The 17,500-nt window shown below is 50.3% G+C and overlaps 1 protein-coding gene across 13 annotated transcripts in view; it reads left to right on the plus strand.

The window, feature by feature from the left end:
• SRPK2 (SRSF protein kinase 2) overlaps positions 1-17,500 on the plus strand; it is a 225,120-nt gene that overhangs the window by 204,022 nt on the left and 3,598 nt on the right. For 5 of the 13 annotated variants that reach the window (XM_057304080.1, XM_057304086.1, XM_026503903.4 and 2 more), the window contains 5 exons: positions 3,717-3,817; positions 3,929-4,036; positions 8,527-8,596; positions 9,221-9,313; positions 9,643-9,735. The exons of 1 other annotated variant lie outside the window; for it this stretch is intronic. In XM_057304080.1, the coding sequence (XP_057160063.1) occupies positions 3,717-3,817; positions 3,929-4,036; positions 8,527-8,596; positions 9,221-9,313; positions 9,643-9,735 (465 nt within the window). The remainder of the gene's footprint in view (positions 1-3,716; positions 3,818-3,928; positions 4,037-8,526; positions 8,597-9,220; positions 9,314-9,642; positions 9,736-17,500) is intronic. 7 more of the 13 variants (XM_057304081.1, XM_026503923.4, XM_048212909.2 and 4 more) reach the window with 2 other exon arrangements.

The following is a 17,500-nucleotide window of genomic DNA, read 5'->3' on the forward strand; positions in this document are numbered from 1 at the left end:
ATTCTAGGTACACACCAGGGACAGCATCTCCTTCTCCAGTCCTTTGTATGGAGGCACTTAGTTCTGGTTCCCAGCCTGGTGTTCGAGGACCGTGGGCGGTGGCCTGCATGGGAGGCCTTCTGTTGCCTGCGTGAAAGGGGCAGGGCCCTGGGAGGCTGGGTGGCCACCTACCGCCGCATGAGCATGAGGCAAGAGAGACAGGCTGTGTTCAGAGCTGGTGGGTCCTGGTTGTCGCAGCAGAGTATACACATGTGAGGGAGCAGGAGAAGGAAAAGGCCAGGAGGGGTGAAGGAAGAAGGGACGTGCCGGGCAGAAGGATGTGGACTTCTCCCCGGACTGACTGGGTAACCACTGAAGGCTGAGCAGGCAGGATTCCTTTTGTATTATTAGCTGCTGGAGCCATAGCGCGCATCTTGGCCCGTCCCATCTGGTCCTGCTGGCTTTCCCTGCAAGGTATTCACCCTCACCTGGCAGGGACCCAGGTTGCTGCCAGTAACACAGGCGCCGTGCTGCCCACTCAGCGACTCTCACTGCCTGGCCTGGTCTCTGCAGGGCAGTCCAGAGAGTGCTTTTCAAAGCACGTCCTGGCATCTTCCCTCCCCCTCCCTCCCGAGGACCTCCAGTGTCTTTCCACTAGGAATAACACTGCGAGGCGTTGCTCTGGAAAGCTTAGGAGCTCTCCGCAGCCCATTTCCTAGCAGCTCACTCTCTGGCACTGTCTCCCTCACCCGTGGCTCACTCGGCCCCTCCCACGATGACTTCCTCACGGGTCTCAAAAGTACGAGCTTGTTTCTCCTCTCTGCACTTTGCACTTGCTGTCTCCTCTGCCGAGAGCCTCTCGCCCTTCGTGTCTCCCTTTGTTCAGGCCTCTCCTTGCATGCCACCTTCTCGGGAATGACCTCCCCTGCACATCCTCATTGTCCATTTCCTTTCTTTGTTTTTCTTCTTTCTTTTCTGACATGGCTTGTGACTCAGTCATTTTATTTACTTTAGTGCCCACTGATATGTGAGTTTCCTATTTTGGGGTATGGTGGGGGAGCCTTACACGTTTTGCTCCTGCTGTTCCGAGTGCCACGTTAGTACACAGAAGGGACTCAGTAAATGCGTGGTGAATGAATGGCCAGGCTCGGGCATTGAATCTCCCAGTTCTGCTCCTCTCTGGGCCTGGCTCTGAACATCTGCTTATGGAGAAGGTAGCCACGCCTTTGTTGTAAGGATGTTTTAAAGTATATAAAGAGTCAGCGTGAGCCCAGCACAGTGCCTTGCAGATAAGCAGCGACGGCCGTGTCGTCACTCAGGGCCGCCACGCTGCCATCTTACTGGTTTCTAAGATAGCTTCACATGGAATGAACAGTGTCACTGGGATACCAGGTCAACAGAGATGATTTAAGGGGCCCAGTCCTTCCTGAAGTGACATCTCCCCACCTCTCTCTTCCCACGTTTCAGTTCCTCCTTGGCAGAGGAGGAGAACAAGGAAGGGCTGTGGGAGGTCACCACAGGGATGACGTCATCAGAGGAGCTGACCCGATTCCCGGGCCAAGCAAAGTCGGTAGGAGTGCACAGCTCGCACGAGTGCCATGTTCACATGGGCTTTGTTGAGGGCTGCCTCAGGTACCCTAGCCGGGTCATCATCACACTGAGAAAAGGAAGTCAGAACTACAAGTAGATTCTCGTTCAAAAGCCTCCTTTGTGTTCTTCACCAGCTAAGGTTCTGGAGTGAATTCCCTGTTATTTGGGAGGCATTGTGAGCAGGGTCCTTGTTGACCAACCTGAAGCCAGAGGATAACCGCCTATCACTAAAGACACCTTGTCTTGTGATCATAAATGAGGGGGATTAAATGCAAAGAAACAGTATTGAACATGTGAGGTGCTGTGTTTTTTGCAGTGTGTTTCCTCTAGTTGACTTGAATTATCCAGCTCCTGGGAAACATCTTTCAAACACCTGGGAATGGGTGGTCATCACAGAACCCCCTTCCCCGCGAGTACCCTCAGGCACCCACTTAATGTGGGCGAAGCAGAACTAGAGCTTCACCCCGCTCCTTCCTTAGACCTTTGATCTGAATTGTGTGGCTTCCCCTCTGCTCTCTGCCAGTGGGGCTTTGGTTCTGGCCAGTGGAAGCCTTAGCCTGGGGTTGGAGGGGGAGGGGTCTGGCATGGCTCTTCCTCTTCTTTCTGGAGCACTGAGCCTCACAGAATTTAAGTCATTGCCCAGAGTCTCAGAGCCTGTTGGTGTTGAAACCTCGATTTGAATCCCGTTGTGCAGACTTTACACTAGCTGAGCTGCGGAGCCAGTAGCTTCATTTTCTTGCCTGTTGACTCTGCTTGATTGAGTGACATGTGGGAGTCCTCTGGCCATTTCTAATGCTGCCCATCTACCCATTGGGTCAGCGCGTGTATGCCGTGTTCTCAGCCTGTCCCCCAGTCACTGTACACATTTTGTGTCCTCGTGTGGGTCTTTGCTGCTTTCCTTCTCTTCATTTGTGAGTTCTTGTGTTTGTTCTGCTGGCTCAGACCGCCTTTGGTGAAGCCCACAGTGCACCAGCATCCTTTTAAAGAAGAAAAGGTCATAGGGCAGATGGCAAACAGGGAACAATGAGCCTGACCGGCCCACATTGACCCACAGGCCTGGGGGCTGGGTCTTGAGGGTTTAAGATGTTGGAGAGCTCTGTGGGTACCCCAGCTCCTGGATGCCTTGCTGCTTGTGTGGGGCTGCCAGGGAGTCAGAGCGCCCTCAGTGCCGGGGCTCTGCGGCGTGGGCACCCCTGAAGCGAGGCTGGACGTGCTTGAGCAGCGCCCGGCTTCGAGCAAACAAAAGGGTGTTTAATGTTCTGCATCGAGTCGACTTTCCTGTTTAGTGTGTAAATACCATTTCAGAATGACTTCTATGATAAATAAGAGCCATAGTTACGTGGCTTCCGGAATCAAGCTTTTGGTCAGTTTGAGGTTTGATGAAGATGCTTACTCACTTCAGGATTTTCTGTCTGGGCTGCTCCACGTTATTTTCCTTTGTCAGGTGCCTCCTGGTTAACCGTGCTTGAATGGGGCATGGTTTGGACTTGTCTGAGAAGCTGTTCTGGCCCCAGGAGCCCTGAGAAGCCTAGTAACCCTGTGTCTGCTGTTGAGCTTCTCTCAGGGTCACCCTGGGGTTAAAGTTGGGCTAAACCCAAGTTGCTTGGTCGTGGCCTTTAATCTGTATTTGTTAGTCAACCATTGTCTAACCCTTGAGGTCTGTGTGCTCAGCCCAAGCAGAAGGAGAGGTAGGGGGTGTGGTCACCAGGTGAACTGTGTGTCACTTACAAAGGGATTGGCACCCAGGAACCTGTCCTCACTACCTTTGTGTTTCACGTGATAACGTACCAGTGAGCTCGGTGTGGTCCCTTGTGGGCTCTGAGGCAGTGAGGAGCGGCTTTAGAAAGACGCAAAAGAGAGCAGAGTAGGGTTGACCTAGAGGTGAAGGAATCAGGGATACAAGGAGAAAGGACAAGGCCGGGTCAGGGAGTGTCTGGGCAGCCCAGTGTGCTCTCTTTTGTGAAGTACCTTCCAGGGATGGAGCCCAAGAATTTAAACTTCTGTTGAGTTCAACTTACAGGGTTGCAGGCCTAAATGCTCATCCCATCACTTGTCTAGAAAAGGAGACTGTGCCCGGCACACATTGTGTGCACACATGCAGACCACTTGTCCCGAGCACTAACTGTCCTGCTGTTTGCTCATGCCAGCAAAAACCCGGGCGGCCGACTTGTTGGTGAATCCCCTGGATCCACGGAACGCAGATAAAATTAGAGTTAAAATTGCCGACTTGGGAAATGCTTGCTGGGTGGTAAGTAGTTTTCTTTCTAGAACATTTTGCTCATGATCATGTATCAGAAGACACTTTTTTCCTTTTTAATGTCTGTTTTCCTCCATAGTAATACAGTCTGTTCCCTTCCAGCATAAACACTTCACAGAAGACATCCAGACACGTCAGTATAGATCCATAGAGGTTTTAATAGGAGCAGGTTACAGTACACCTGCTGACATTTGGAGTACAGCGTGTATGGTAAGAACGGCCGTGGCCATTTTCTTCTGTGTAAAGACTCGTCCCCTTAATGCTCATGACGGGACAGTCCCACTGCTGCATGTGGTCTGTGTTTTCCCGACTGTGAAATGGGTCCACTGTGGGAGGGCTGAGGGCGAGGTTGCTGTCTTGAGTGTCTTGAGAATTGGAAGAATTCTTCTCAGGTGTGTCCGGGGCTTGGCCATGTCTGGTTTGACATGACTGTGATAGACAGTCTCCGGTCAGGGCCCTCTTCAGGCCACCGCCCCGAGAATCACACCCTCTGCTGTGGTGACGAAGTCACTTCAAGTCATTCTTCCTGGTTTCTGAAAGCTTGCAGGCCATGTGCAGGTTTGCCCTTTACTCGTGCTGTGGGGGATGATGAGGCAGTGGTGTCTGAGGGGAAGATCGAGGTCGAAAGGCGGGGCCCCTTCTTGGTAACCCCTGACAGACCTGATGTCCTTACCGTAGAGGAAAGGATTTCACTCTGTGCCAATGTTTAATGTCTCTTATAAGGCAAAACCTAGAGAATATTCTAGCTTATTGCTGTAGGCTGTCCACTGACTTCCGAGACACAGCAGCCGCACATATCCCCTTTGAGTCTGTTCCCAGAGAGAACACGAAGGCATCTCTCGTCAGGCCTCAGGACGCCTCTTCTTTCCCCCGTGTGTGTCATCATCTCTTCTGGCTGCATCGCAAGGTTGCTCGTGTCTACACTGCGCGCCCAGGCCCTCACCGGGGCGTCTGTTTCTCACTTACTGCTGACCTGTGACTTGAGGAGCATGCGTGGGCCCTCATCCTTAAGCCAATTTCGGTCTCTCTTTCTTGGCCCTGTTTCCTATCCAGGGTGCGCTCGCATGTGCGTGTGTGTGTTGCTTGGGGTGCTATTTCATGTTTTTCTTACTTCATTTATGTTTTTCCCCAAATTCTTTGATATATTTACAGCGAGAGGCTTTGTGTATGAAACTTGGCACTTTGTCTTCTTACTAGAAAGAGCAGTGAGGAATAGATGTCATTATCTGTTATTCAGAGATTAACAGTTCTTTGGAGTTTGCCGTGCTATATGCCCTCTGATGCTGCAGTAAAAGCATGGTGCTAGATGATATGAAAAAAAGTAGATGTTTGTGTAAAATTATTAAGATCTCAGGCAACAGATGTGGCCAAATAGATTGGAAACAGTGTGCCTTTCTGCTCCCACTTTGCTCTGACAAATCATAGCAGATAATAATTTTTAAAACTAAGTTTTTCAGTGAGTATCAGAAACTTAGGTCTTTGCTGTGCTAGGTATGGAAAAGAATGGTGAAAAGAATTGGTGGGCATGTGGTGGCTGCTTTGAATTTGGAGACTGCTGTGCGGGGAGGGACAGGGAGGGACAGGAATCTGGAGGGCAGGGGGTGGGGAGCCCTGGAAGCGGCAGGAGCCCGAGGCTGGGTCAGTAGGAGGGGAGAGAAATGTTCCATTTCAGGATGTGGTGAGGTCAAGGCTTACGTGTCCCCAGCAACACAGAAGGGGCCATACCAGGCTGCCCTGAATTAGACTCTGACGGCTCTTTCAACTCTGAAATCCTGTGCTTCTAATTTGGGGTGTTAAATTTTGGTGATATAACCAGAAAAATAGGACAAGATCACAGAGGTAGGAGAATAATGGTGGAGCTGTCAGTATGCTTTTGTACCAGGTTGTCTGTCTTGCCTTCTGTGAGGTAAGGACTTGTCCCCTCACACGGTGTCCGCATCCTGGCCACTTCCGCTCCTGTGGACAGTGATACAGAAGTAGCAGACTGTCTCCTTTCTCCTACCTCCCCTTCCCCGCAAATTAGGCGTAAACTCCCTCAGGGCTTCGAGGGCTATTTGAGGGGTTTTTAAAATTTTTTAAATCAGTTGGTTGTCATTGGGGTGATTTTTTTATTTCTGGAAGGGGGCAAGCCTTGTTCCCCAGCCGCACCTTCCATCCCCAGAAGGCAAGGCTGAGAGGTCCCTTGTGTTCTTCCTGGAGAACCCGGTACACACAAGGCGGTGCTGCCCCCCCCATCCTCGCGCTGAAGTTTAGAAGTACAATGGCATATTAAATTCATGCTACTAAGCTGTACGGAAGCTCCAGACTGGTGGTGGTGGTGTGGCGCGGAGCCCTTTGATGACATGAGCGGCAGGAAGTCTTGCAGACGCCCCGGTGGAGTTGAGAGCTCCTGGGTGGGCAGCAGGCGCTTGTGCTCACGGATGAGTGCCATCCCCGTTGTCAGGAAGGAGGGCAACAAAACGGGGCAGAGTAACCGAAATATGTCACTTGCTGAACCTCTTTTCCTTTTCTTGAGTTTTGGGGCCCCTCAGATGTAAGTGCGTGTGATCTAAAAATTCTGTGTGGGCCGAGGCGTGGACGGTTCTGCACTCGTCTGTCGGAGCCCGGGGTTAGGTAACTTCTGTGGGCTCCACAGTGAGCCCCGGTGAGGACCAGGGAAGTGAGAAAAGCCAGTCTGACAGACTTCACCCGACCTCCTCAGCACTGGTCACATCACAGGAAGAATAGGCGACCTTATTTATTGAGAATGGTGTAGGAGGGCATTTCAAGAAAGAGGTGTCTGGCCTTCCCAGAACCTGAGAAGAGTTTGGTCATGGGGCGTCCTTGTAGGGGATCTGGTCAATACAGAGGAAGGAAGCCACAGTTCCCAAGCATTACAAGTCCCAAGTGGTAAACTAGGAGTAGTAAAGGTTGTATTGGGAGTGACTTCGTGAGCGGAGGGCAGTCGTCTTCCACAGTGTCACAGCGGCCGGCACGGAAGCAGGCCGGAAGGCACAGACGCTGACATTCCCGTTGTGATTCCTGCCCCTGCTCTGCTGAGCAGGTCCTTTTCGTTAAGAAAATCTCATCCCTCTTTGGAGAACTAGGACCAGATGACACGACAGGAGAGTCTCCACCTTACCTCTCCTCTTCCTTTTCTCTTTTAAGTCATTTCTTTGTGGGCTTCTTTGATTTGAGAATTTCGTTGGAAATAACATGGGTGCTAATCAGAACAGTCCTCTTTCAAAGAACGCTCCGTTAACATATCTTAGTGTTAGGCTGTAAGAAGTAGACTCAACCTGATTGAAATGTTTTTGAAAACTAACCAGAAGAGTGAGCGAGGGCTCAAGGGCAGGGTTAAGGAGCAGCGGTGGCACGGTCCTCGGGGCTCCCGCAGTGGCGCCTCGCGGTGTCTCCCCCAGTAGGGTCTCCCCTTTTCCTCACGGCTTGTCCCAGGCGGGAAAGCCTCTTCTGGCCATTCACCATGAAATCTAACTATTCCGTTTGGATTTGTGGCCAGTGTGAGGTTTTGTACCCTGATCTGAGATCATATTTCTTGTTCATTGGGTGGAGGGGAGAGGCCCCAGGCAAGGACCTTCTGTGACCCTGAGGTGCTGGCGTGACCAGGTCCTGCGAGATCCTGAGTTCATACACTGGTGCTCTCTCGGGGTAGCTGAGAACCATCTTGTCATCCCATTTTCCTCCTTTCTTTGAAAAAAGAGAAAGGTGAGGCGATGTGGTCATGGCCACGTGCACCCACCCTTAGTTTGTGGAAGGCCGTGGTGGAGAGCCTCTTGCCCACACTCTGGTCAGGGCCTGGGGAGGAAATGGGGGGATGCGGGAGGGCAGGGCCGGAGCGTCAGTGCCGGGGATCCAGGCCCCTGAGCTCCTTTCGGAACAGCAAGATCTAATACAGAATAGAAGTGTAGAAAAACCAAAAATAGGATGTAGCCTTTTCCTTTTTAAAAAAAGATTTTAAGCACATGGTATTGGATCCGCAGAGCAAAGGCAGTTACCATCTTTATATATCGTTAGCAGATTAAACTTGTGGTCCTGAGGGCTTTTTTGAGAACAAGGGAAGAAGACTGCCCAGTAGAAACGGAAACACAGGGCCTCCCCCACCAGCTGTCATGCTGGGGGGCAGGTGGTGACGGCCCAGGAGGCAGGCCAGCTCTCCTTGCCCACCTCACTGGGTTCCTCCGGGCCCAGGGCACAGAGCGGGAGCCACAGAGCCTTCTTTGTGGCTCTCGGTTTTCCTTCGGTTGCGTCAGAAATGAAAGAAATGATGAGACGCTGAAAATAGCTCTTAGTTACTAAGACATGAGGGTCTTTGCTTCATCTGCTCTCTGGGGGCCAGACGAGCCTGGGGGTTGAGGGCAGGCATGAATCGGCCCTGGTCCTGGACTGCGTCCGGGTGCTGCCATTCATAGTGGGGGTGCAGTCTCCAGCCAGGCCTGCACACGGCTGCCGGCCGACGTGCTGCCTGCAAGATGAGGGGAGGACGTAGGCTTTACATCCTCCAGTAGAGGAGATGTGAGAATATTTCTGAACCTTCTTTGAACTTTTTGGAAGGAAGAAAAAAGTTGATATTGAGCTCTTTTAGAAGGCTCTTTGATTTGACCAGATCCTCATAAAATGTAGGTCTCTTGTGCGAGGAGAAAAAGTTGCTGGCTCAGGGGCCGCTTCACAGAGTGCTTAGCGTGTCATCTGTTGTATCCTAGGCATTTGAGCTGGCAACGGGAGATTATTTGTTTGAGCCGCATTCTGGGGAAGACTATTCCAGAGATGAAGGTGAGTATCGCTGCCTGCCACATACCTCAGGCTGGGTCTCCTGAGAAGCCTGAGCTGCTGGACAGTAGCGTGTTTCTGTACTGAAATAGAGCTGTGTTTTGGTTTTCAAACGCCCAATTCAGTCGCTTTTCCTCGAGCTTGAAGCCCCCTCAGGCACAGTGGATGGGCAGCTCTGCGGAGAGCCCTTGGCCCCAGCTCACCCCTCCCTCCTGCTTGCCCCGGGCCTGGTGCCCAGCAGCCAGGAGAGGACGGGCTGTGTGAACCGCAGAGCCTCTCTGTGCTCCTTTCGTCCACTGATCTGCCCACGTCTCTGTCCTGTTGGGGAGCTGAGTTGAAAACCTGGGAATTCTGGCTTGAATTCCATCTGTAAACCTGACCATCTCCATGCTTATTTGCTTGCGATGCTGGGGTGGCCTGGGGCGAGCTGGCACCAGTCACCGTTAATGGTCCAGATGGTGCCTGAGGCCCGCCAGCCCCACCAGCCTCTGCATGAATGTGCGCAGACATTGTTGATTTGAATCTATTTCTGATTTTTTACTAATTTCAATTTTTTCCCTCTTCTTTTATCCCATCCTTCCCTTTGCCCCTCCCATTCCCGTATCCTTTTTTTTCTCTCCTCCATAGACCACATAGCCCACATCATAGAGCTGCTAGGCAGTATCCCAAGGCACTTTGCTCTATCTGGAAAATATTCTCGGGAATTCTTCAATCGCAGAGGTAGTACCTCTTCTTTTTGAAAAGCGCCATGATGCAGACAGAAACGGCATAGCAGCTGCTGATTGTAGCACTAATGGTGACAGACCTGGCTCCCAAATTCAAAAAGCAACCTAGCAAAATGCCTATGCTGATTTAAAAGTGGAGAGGGAAGACCACGCTTGCCCTGGGCTGTGGTCACCCGTGCATCCGGCCACACCGGCAAAGCCTGTGCTGGGATTATCCAGATCGCGCTCTGTTTCTGTCTGCGCGGGCGGTAGCAGTGTCTGCATGCAGTGTACTGATTAAACTGTCGTGTGTTTCTGTTTTGCTGGCAATGTTTCCCAATGCAGATCACATAGCATTGATCATTGAACTGCTGGGGAAAGTCCCTCGAAAATACGCTATGTTGGGGAAATATTCCAAGGAGTTTTTCACCAGAAAAGGTAACGGTATTTATGCAATGCTAATTTTCGGCATAATCCTCTCCCAAAAGGAGAAATTGTGCATTCCCATTTGGGCAGTGGAGAAAGACCTGGACCTTTACAGCTGGGGAATTCTGCTGAAGAAACCTCTCAAGACATAAACTTGAACCATCTCATATCTGTGGAGTATGGATTTTGTAAGAGCACAACCTTCCTGAAACCCTCGGTCTCCTCCCCACTTCCCTCTTCTAATCTAAGCCCAATCCGTGTATTCGTGGATTTGTAAAAAGGAGTTTAAGTGATTTTTAGGAACCAGCTAGATTTAACTTTCTGTTTTCTATGTTGTTCTTGGAGCCCCAGTGTTTCTGCCTTGGAGTAGAGGCAGCCTAGGGACTGGACTTAAGGAATGTCCCTCCGTGTCGTCTTGGGTCTGTTTGAGCTACTAGGGAGTGGGTGTGGGCTTGTGAAACCCTGCACCCCACACTCTGAGAAATTGAGTTTTGTTCTCCGTTGCATTATTCATACTGCGTTATAGCTGATTTACTTTAATATCACAGTTCTGTTGATCTTCCCTTGATGTGACCCTGAATAGCCGTTTCTTTGCCTTTTATAGTCTCTAATTAGTGATGAGTTTTTTTAAAATACTCAAAAGCCCTAGGAATTTATTTTTAAAGGATCCCTCCCCAATGCCGTATTCTTTTGTGTGAGCATGTTGGTCCTCTTAATTCATGTTTTTCCAGCTTGGATTGGCGGGGGGTGGTGAGGGCTGCAACACCCTTTAATAAAAAAACTTTTAAAGTTGGTGTGAGCAGGACATGGAGTTTCTAGAAATTTCTGAAAGTTATTGGTCCTCTGTTCCTCTCTGCTTTAGCCAGATTTGGAGAACTGGTTTTTTGGGTTTTTGGTTTTTTTTTTCTTTTTTTAAGATTTTTATTTATTGACAGAGACACAGCTAGCGAGAGAGGGAACACAAGCAGGGGAGTGGGAGAGGAAGAAGTAGAGCAGGGAGCCTGATGCGGGGCTTGATCCCAGGACCCTGGGATCACTCCCTGGGCCGAAGGCAGACGCTTAACAACTGAGCCACCCAGGCATCCCTGGAGAACTGGTTTTGACTTTGTATTTTCCTGTGAGATAGGTAGGGTATTCTTTTAGCGGAATAATCCTTTTTTATACCCATTGGTGATGTTGACCTAACCAGTCCTCATTTCATCCTTTACATATTCCTATTAAATGCATGGAAACTTGAGAACTAACTGTGCCGAAGCTGATGGTTTCCTGTCCCACTTACTCTGAGCACAGTGACCACAACTCCCAGCTGTTCCAGGATCACCCAGTGGGTGACCTTTAAAATATGTAACTAGATGCAGTTCTTTTATTACTACCTTTTCAAGGCTTATCACAGGAGAAAAGGTTGTCAGAACTGTTGTTCAGACAGCCTGTATTGATTTTGGTTCCCAGAATCTATGTGGTCTTCGCGGCTGGGTCACATGAGCAAGCTCCATGGTTCCCCTCACACATGGGCCCCAGTAGGCTCGAGGGCGGGAGAAGGGCTTCGCCACCAAACCATGTTTGGTGACGAAGCTGAGGTTTAGCGTGCTGTGAGGCTGGGCATGTCTCGTCTTCATGTGCCCTCTGAAGCTCCATTTCCCGTCTGGCTGGGGTGACTTCAGGGTGTGTGGTTGTTACAAAAAAGTATAAGAGGTGTCTGTGCAGTGCACGGCACCCTAGTAGCTCATGTCGTGTTCGCTAAGGCAAAGTTGTAAACAGGAGAATACTTGAAACAGCATGAACTACTAGACAGTGTTATTACTGGGAGAATGGACCAAGTTTCCATAGGAAACTTCTAGAAAATGTTACTTGAAAATGGCTGAAGCGAGGAATGCTCCGGATGATTATGGCTTGGGATTCCGTGTGACTTGAGGAACTCTGTTTTAATCAAAGCAGACCCCTTCTTCCACACTTGAGAATGTTTTTAGAGCCTGTGAGAGATGGTCTGGCCGTCAGGATGACGTGGCCAGCAGATGACTTGCAGCGAGCCCCCAGCCACAGCTGTCACCATTGTCAGATGGGGGCTTGGAGGGGAGAATGGCCAAGAGCTACTAGCCTAGTCTGTCCTGAGAGAGGGGGCATTACTGACTTGCTGATGCTCTGGGGGAGGGGACAGGCACTGCAGGGCACTGGACCACAGCTCCTGCTCCTTCCACCAAGCAGAGAGTCTGCCACAGGTGCGCGAGCGGGTGCCAGCATCAGGCCGAGGGGAGCCTCCTTTCCCACACGCGCCTCAGGCAGGGTGGGACCGACGGCCCAGAAAGGCACACGGGGCTGTTTCCTTCAGTTGTGCTGCTGCTGCTTAGAATGCCTGGGCTCTGCTCTTCTCTCGTTCCATTGTCCATGGGTTGGGAACCACATACCGTGCACACTGGGAAGGAGGAAGAACAGGGACAAAGGAGGGGACCTGAATGGTGAGAAAATGAAGTTGTGGGAGTTATTTGAAGTCACGTGCCCAGCTTTGTTCCTGGAGGCAGCTGCTCTGAGCCCCTTGTGCCCATTGGGCTTTGCCTGAGCCTCATGCCACCAGGGACAGCACCTGTTGAGGACCAGCCCAGCACCAGCCCCGGGCCTGGAACCCTTGCCTCGCGCCACCTGGCAGGTGCTGTCTTTCGAGGACAGGCTGTTGAGTGATGCCTGGTGAACCGATGCCGGGTCGCCGGTGGGTTTCAGCTCAGAGCTCTCTGTCCTATAGCTCTTCATGCTGGAAGGTGGCCCTTCTGTCAGCTCCGCTGCTCCTAGGACTCGTGGTCTGTGCACGACCACTGCCCGCGCCCTGAAGGGAGTACGAAGTGCTCGCACGGGACCGTGCTGCTGGTCCTGGTCGTGCATGCACTTTGAGGACTCGTGTGCACGGGGGTTTTCAGGAGCTTGTTTGAAGGTGAGCTGCAGAGTGGATGCGCATTGGCGTCCTTGGTAAAGAAAGACCGAAAACACTACGATGTGCTATCACTTTTTTCCCTTCATTTGGATATGAGGGAGAGTTCGTGACTAGGCAAGAAATCCTCTAAACTGACTGGGAACTGGGACTTAGGTCCTGCTCATTGTTTATTTATAATCACTGGAGACGAGAAGGGATTTAGGCTTGTTTACAGAAGTCGCAGAAATAGTATGATGAATGAGGGCCTGTCATGAAAATAGATTTCACCATGTCCCCTAGGACAAGGGGAATGATGTGTTACATTGAAGATGGGTTTGGCATGCCTCCCTAAGTAACGTGTGTGAATATACATTTTGGAAGTAATGAGATCTTAAATGTATCCATTAAAAAAATTTTTTTTTTAATATCTTTGTACCAGAACTGATAGAAAAGCAAGATCGAAAACTTACTAATTTGCTTTCATCACCTTGGAAAACAGCCAGTGGTTGAGAGGGAGTAAACAGCATGTTTTTGTGCTCGTTGTCCTGGGTGGGATGCAGGTCTCATCCCCACCAGGAGGGAGAGTAGGCTGTGTGTGTTAGAGGTAAAGGTCAAGGGCAGCTAAGTGGCATCTTCCTAGTTATAATTCTGGGTAAAATGGTGGTTACTAGTTTGAATTATTTCTTGGCCGGGAAATTTTAAATGGAGCTGGATTTTTGGCAGAGGATGTAACTCCTTTCTCACCCTGTTAGGGTTTAATAACCAGTAAGTTATTCCTTCAGATGTGGACATTGGCAACCAAAGATCGTTCATAAAAATCATCTTGGTCAATGTGATAAGATGTGCCCCGATAGAAATAGCATCTCTGTGAATTTTGTCCCTGTTCTGTCCTGTTACGATCTGAAGGTGTGTGTACCCTCCCCCCAAAATTCATATGAGGGAATCCTAACTCCCCCCGCCCCCGACCCCTTGCAAAGGTGGTGGCTTTCAGAGGTGGGGCCTTGGGAAAGTTCAGAAGGTCATGAGGGTGGAGCCCTCACGGGTGGGATGAGTGCCCTCGTGGAAAAGACGGCTCCTTCACCGAATGTGCCATGTGAGGAGGACACGAGGAGTCTCTGACCCACAAGAGAGCCCTCAGCAGACGCCAGCCCTGCTGGCAGCCCGATCACAAACTACCAGCCTCCAGAACCGCGGGGAAGGAAGGCATGTTGATTTATAAGCCTCTCGGTTGGTTGTATTTCGCTCTGGCCGCCAGAACAGGCCAAGGCGCGGCCCCAGGCAGGGAGCCATCCTCCGTAAGAGTCCGGGCTGGCAAGTGGTGGTGGCACAGTCGCTGCAGTCGGAGCCCGCCGCCCACACTGCCAAGCGGACACCATGCTGACCATTGGCCGCCGTCATTCTAGTAAAACCTGCATCGGGGATGGAAGTATCAGAAGAGTGTACTGGTTATAAGAGACGGTTTGATTCTTGGTAAGGCCGTCCAGTGTGCTGGAACGTGTGGGAGTGAGCCTGTGTGTGGGACCAGAGACCGTGAACTGCGACTGGGAATTTCAGAGCCCTCAGGGCCCCTGGGGTGCCGGCCGGCTGCCACGCTGGGAACCGCAGGCCGCTCTTGGAAGGAGGCACTGTGCGCTGTGTTCTTCGGTTCCAGCGTTGGAGATGAACATTGTTGGAAGGATTTTGACTTCTCTCTTGATGTCTGGGCTGCGCAGAGTGCTGCCCACACCGGTGGCCCCTGCTGATGTCCGCGGGCAGCTAGAGAAGGTTCCTCATACTAGTGAGTTGGAAGCTTATGCAGTGTGGACGACTGTAACGACAGTTTGACTAAGCATCAGTTGTGAGTTGTGAGGCTTCTATGCCAGGTGCAGAGTGGGTTCCCTCAGTACTTCATGCGCGTGGAAACGGGAACCCTGTTCAGTCCTGGCTTTGGCTGGAAGCCTCTGTGAGCCAGCAGCAACGAGAAACCCTGCCTCTCTTGGCTCTCACTCTGCGTTCTCCGCACCCTCACCCCTGGCCGCCTCTGATCTGCCCTCTGCCCCCTGCAACAGATTTCCCTGTTCTGGATGTTTCCTATGAATGGAATCCTGCAATCTGTGGACTTGGCGACAGTTTCTCCCAGTCCTTCCGAAGGCTTTGTGTGTGCAGAGACCGTGCTTGCTTGCCCCACTCGTCAGCTGACGGCTGTGCGGTTTGTGTTTCCACTTTTTGGCTCTTAGGAATAATGCTGCTGTGAACATCGTACAGATGTTAGTGTGGACATGTTTTCATATCTCTTGAATGTACATGGGCGATAGTTGAAGTATAAAGCTTCAATTTTTATGAAGTCCAACCTTTTATGTTTTCTTTGTTGTTTTTGTTACTTATACTTTTATTTAATTATTTTTTAAATTAACATATAATGTATTATCTGTTTCAGGGGTCCAGGTCTGTGATTCATCAGGCTCATATAATACCCAGTGCTCACCACAGCACATACCCTCCCCAGTGTCCATCAGCCAGCGTTACTTGTGCTTCTGATGTCTCATCTAGGAAACCATTGCCTAGTTCACGGTCACGGAGATTATCCTGTTTCCTACTGAGAATTTTTTATTAAAGTAGGTTCCATGCCTAGTGTGGAGCCCAACACGGACCTTGAACTCACAACCCTGAGAGCAAAACAAGCTGAGATCAAGGGTCGGAGGCTTAACTGACTGAGCCACCAGCTCAGTCATGATCTCAGGGTCGTGAGATCAAGCCCCACTTTGGGCTTTGCCCTGGGTGTGGAGTATGCTTAGGATTCTGTCTCTCCCTCTGCTCCTCACCACCCCCTCGTGCGTGCACATGTGTGTGCACACTGTTTCTCTAAATAAAAATTAAAAATAAAAAAGCACTCTGATAATTTGGGATTGGCAAATATCCATTTGCAGCCCCAAAGCCTTGACTTGGCGGGGATGGGGGGGTGAGTGGGGAGGGCTGCCGAGGGCAGGGCCGCCCATCTGGCCTTGTTAGGCTCCAGAGGAAAGACTCAGTGATACTCACATTCAAGAAGGAAAGGAAGTTCTATTTAAAAAATAAACACTGTCACTATTAAGTGTCTAGTTATTTGCAAACTTTGAGTGAAACATATTTTGGTATATTTTCCTAGGGAAGAAAAAATCGTCAAGGTGAAAATTTGTTGACTTGTCAGGAGCTACTTGTACAATAGGAACAAATAGGAAAAAGGTCTCAATTTTTTTTTCTCATTTTGGTCTCTTTTTCTCCCTTAAGCGTTTTGTTATTTTATTCTGTACTGTAAGTGGTGGTAGTGGACACGGCTGTGTTTCTTGTGTGTGATTCACGGGGCTGGAGCCAGTGAGTGGACCTGAGGTCCTTACTCACCAGGTGAGGCTGCCCTGCCAGCAGCCGCTGCAGGGGCCTGGGAGCTTAGGGTTTATTAGGGAACATCAGCTGTTGTTTTCCTCCACCTCCCCCTCCCCCTCCCCCTCCCCATCTCCCCTCCCCTTCCAAATTTTTATTTAAATTCCAGGTAATTAACATACAGTGCAATATTGGTGTCAGGAGTAGAATTCAGTGATTCATCACTTACTACAACACCCAGTCCTCATCACAAGTGCCCTCCTTAGTCCCCATCACCCATCTAGCCCATCCCCCACCCAGCTCCCTCTATCAACCCTCAGTTTGTTCTCTATCAGTAAGACTCTCTTATGGCCGCGCGCCTGGGCGGCTCACTCAGTTAAGCGTCTGCCTTCGACTCAGGTCATGATCCCGGAGTCCTAGGATCAAGCCGCACGTTGGGCCCCCTGCTCAGTGGGGAGCCTGCTTCTCCCTCCCTCTGCCTGCTGCTCCCCCTGCTTGTGCGCTCTTTCTGTCAAATAAATAAAATCTTTTTTTTCAAGTCTCTTATGGCTTGTTTCCCTCTTTTCCTTTTTTCCCTTTCCGCTGTGTTCATTTGTTTTGTTTCTTAAACTCCATGTATGAGTGAAATCATACTTTATCAACTATTTGGAAGACTCTATTTCATACTGAATTGAACGTAGTAACATGTACATGTAATCATAGGGCCTAGGCAAGTTTATATCCTGTTTTTTTTCTTGGCATTGGTTTTTCCAGCATCTCCATGGCCCACAGATCGTTCTGTTGGGAGGCTGTTCAGGATTCCGTGATTGCAGCATTATTGTGTATTCAGGACCAACTGGTGCTGAGGATTGTTTCGCGTACTGCATGTTTCCTGTTGTCCTTACTGCATCTTTGCACATAGTTTTCTGTGTGGGATTACCTGGTCAAAGGAAGTTAGATATCTTAGTCTGTTCTTTGGAAATACCTGTATGGGCTCATACCAAGTGAGGTATGAATAAATAGATCTTCATGGCCTTTGAGCAGTGTATTGTTTTCATTACGATTATTACGGAGATTTTAAGGCGTCTGTCTCGGGAAAGCTTCTCTCTTTTCATAGAAGATTGTACTTACTTTGATGCGTGCTGATGGATTCGAGTTTAAAGCTGGCGCCCTCAGGCAGAGACTCCGCTCGTGGGCGGGGCCACAGTGCTGCTCAGCAGGTGCATCTGCTCGCCGGGGCGTGTGTGCTCCAGGTCAGAGTAGGTGCAGGTCACTGACGTTCCCTCCCCTTTCCAGAGAACTTGCTTTTAGCATGTTGTGTGTGACCTTCCTTAGTTTTCCGTCACCCTTGCTCTGCTGAGAGCCGCAGTCGCCCTAAAATCACAAAGGTGTTTGGGGCGCCTGCTCTGCATCTTTAGGGGCCCTTTAACAGTTACTCTTGTGATCATATTCTTCTAGTCTTCTGTTCTTTTAGTACCAAACATGGGGCCGTGTCGTGTCCCTCCATGTCATTAAGTAAATATTCACTAGTAATCCTTGAGCGGCCGTCCCGCGGTTTGTTGT

The sequence above is a fragment of the Ursus arctos genome, unplaced genomic scaffold (assembly GCF_023065955.2).
Source record: "Ursus arctos isolate Adak ecotype North America unplaced genomic scaffold, UrsArc2.0 scaffold_3, whole genome shotgun sequence".
Lineage (NCBI taxonomy): Eukaryota > Metazoa > Chordata > Mammalia > Carnivora > Ursidae > Ursus > Ursus arctos.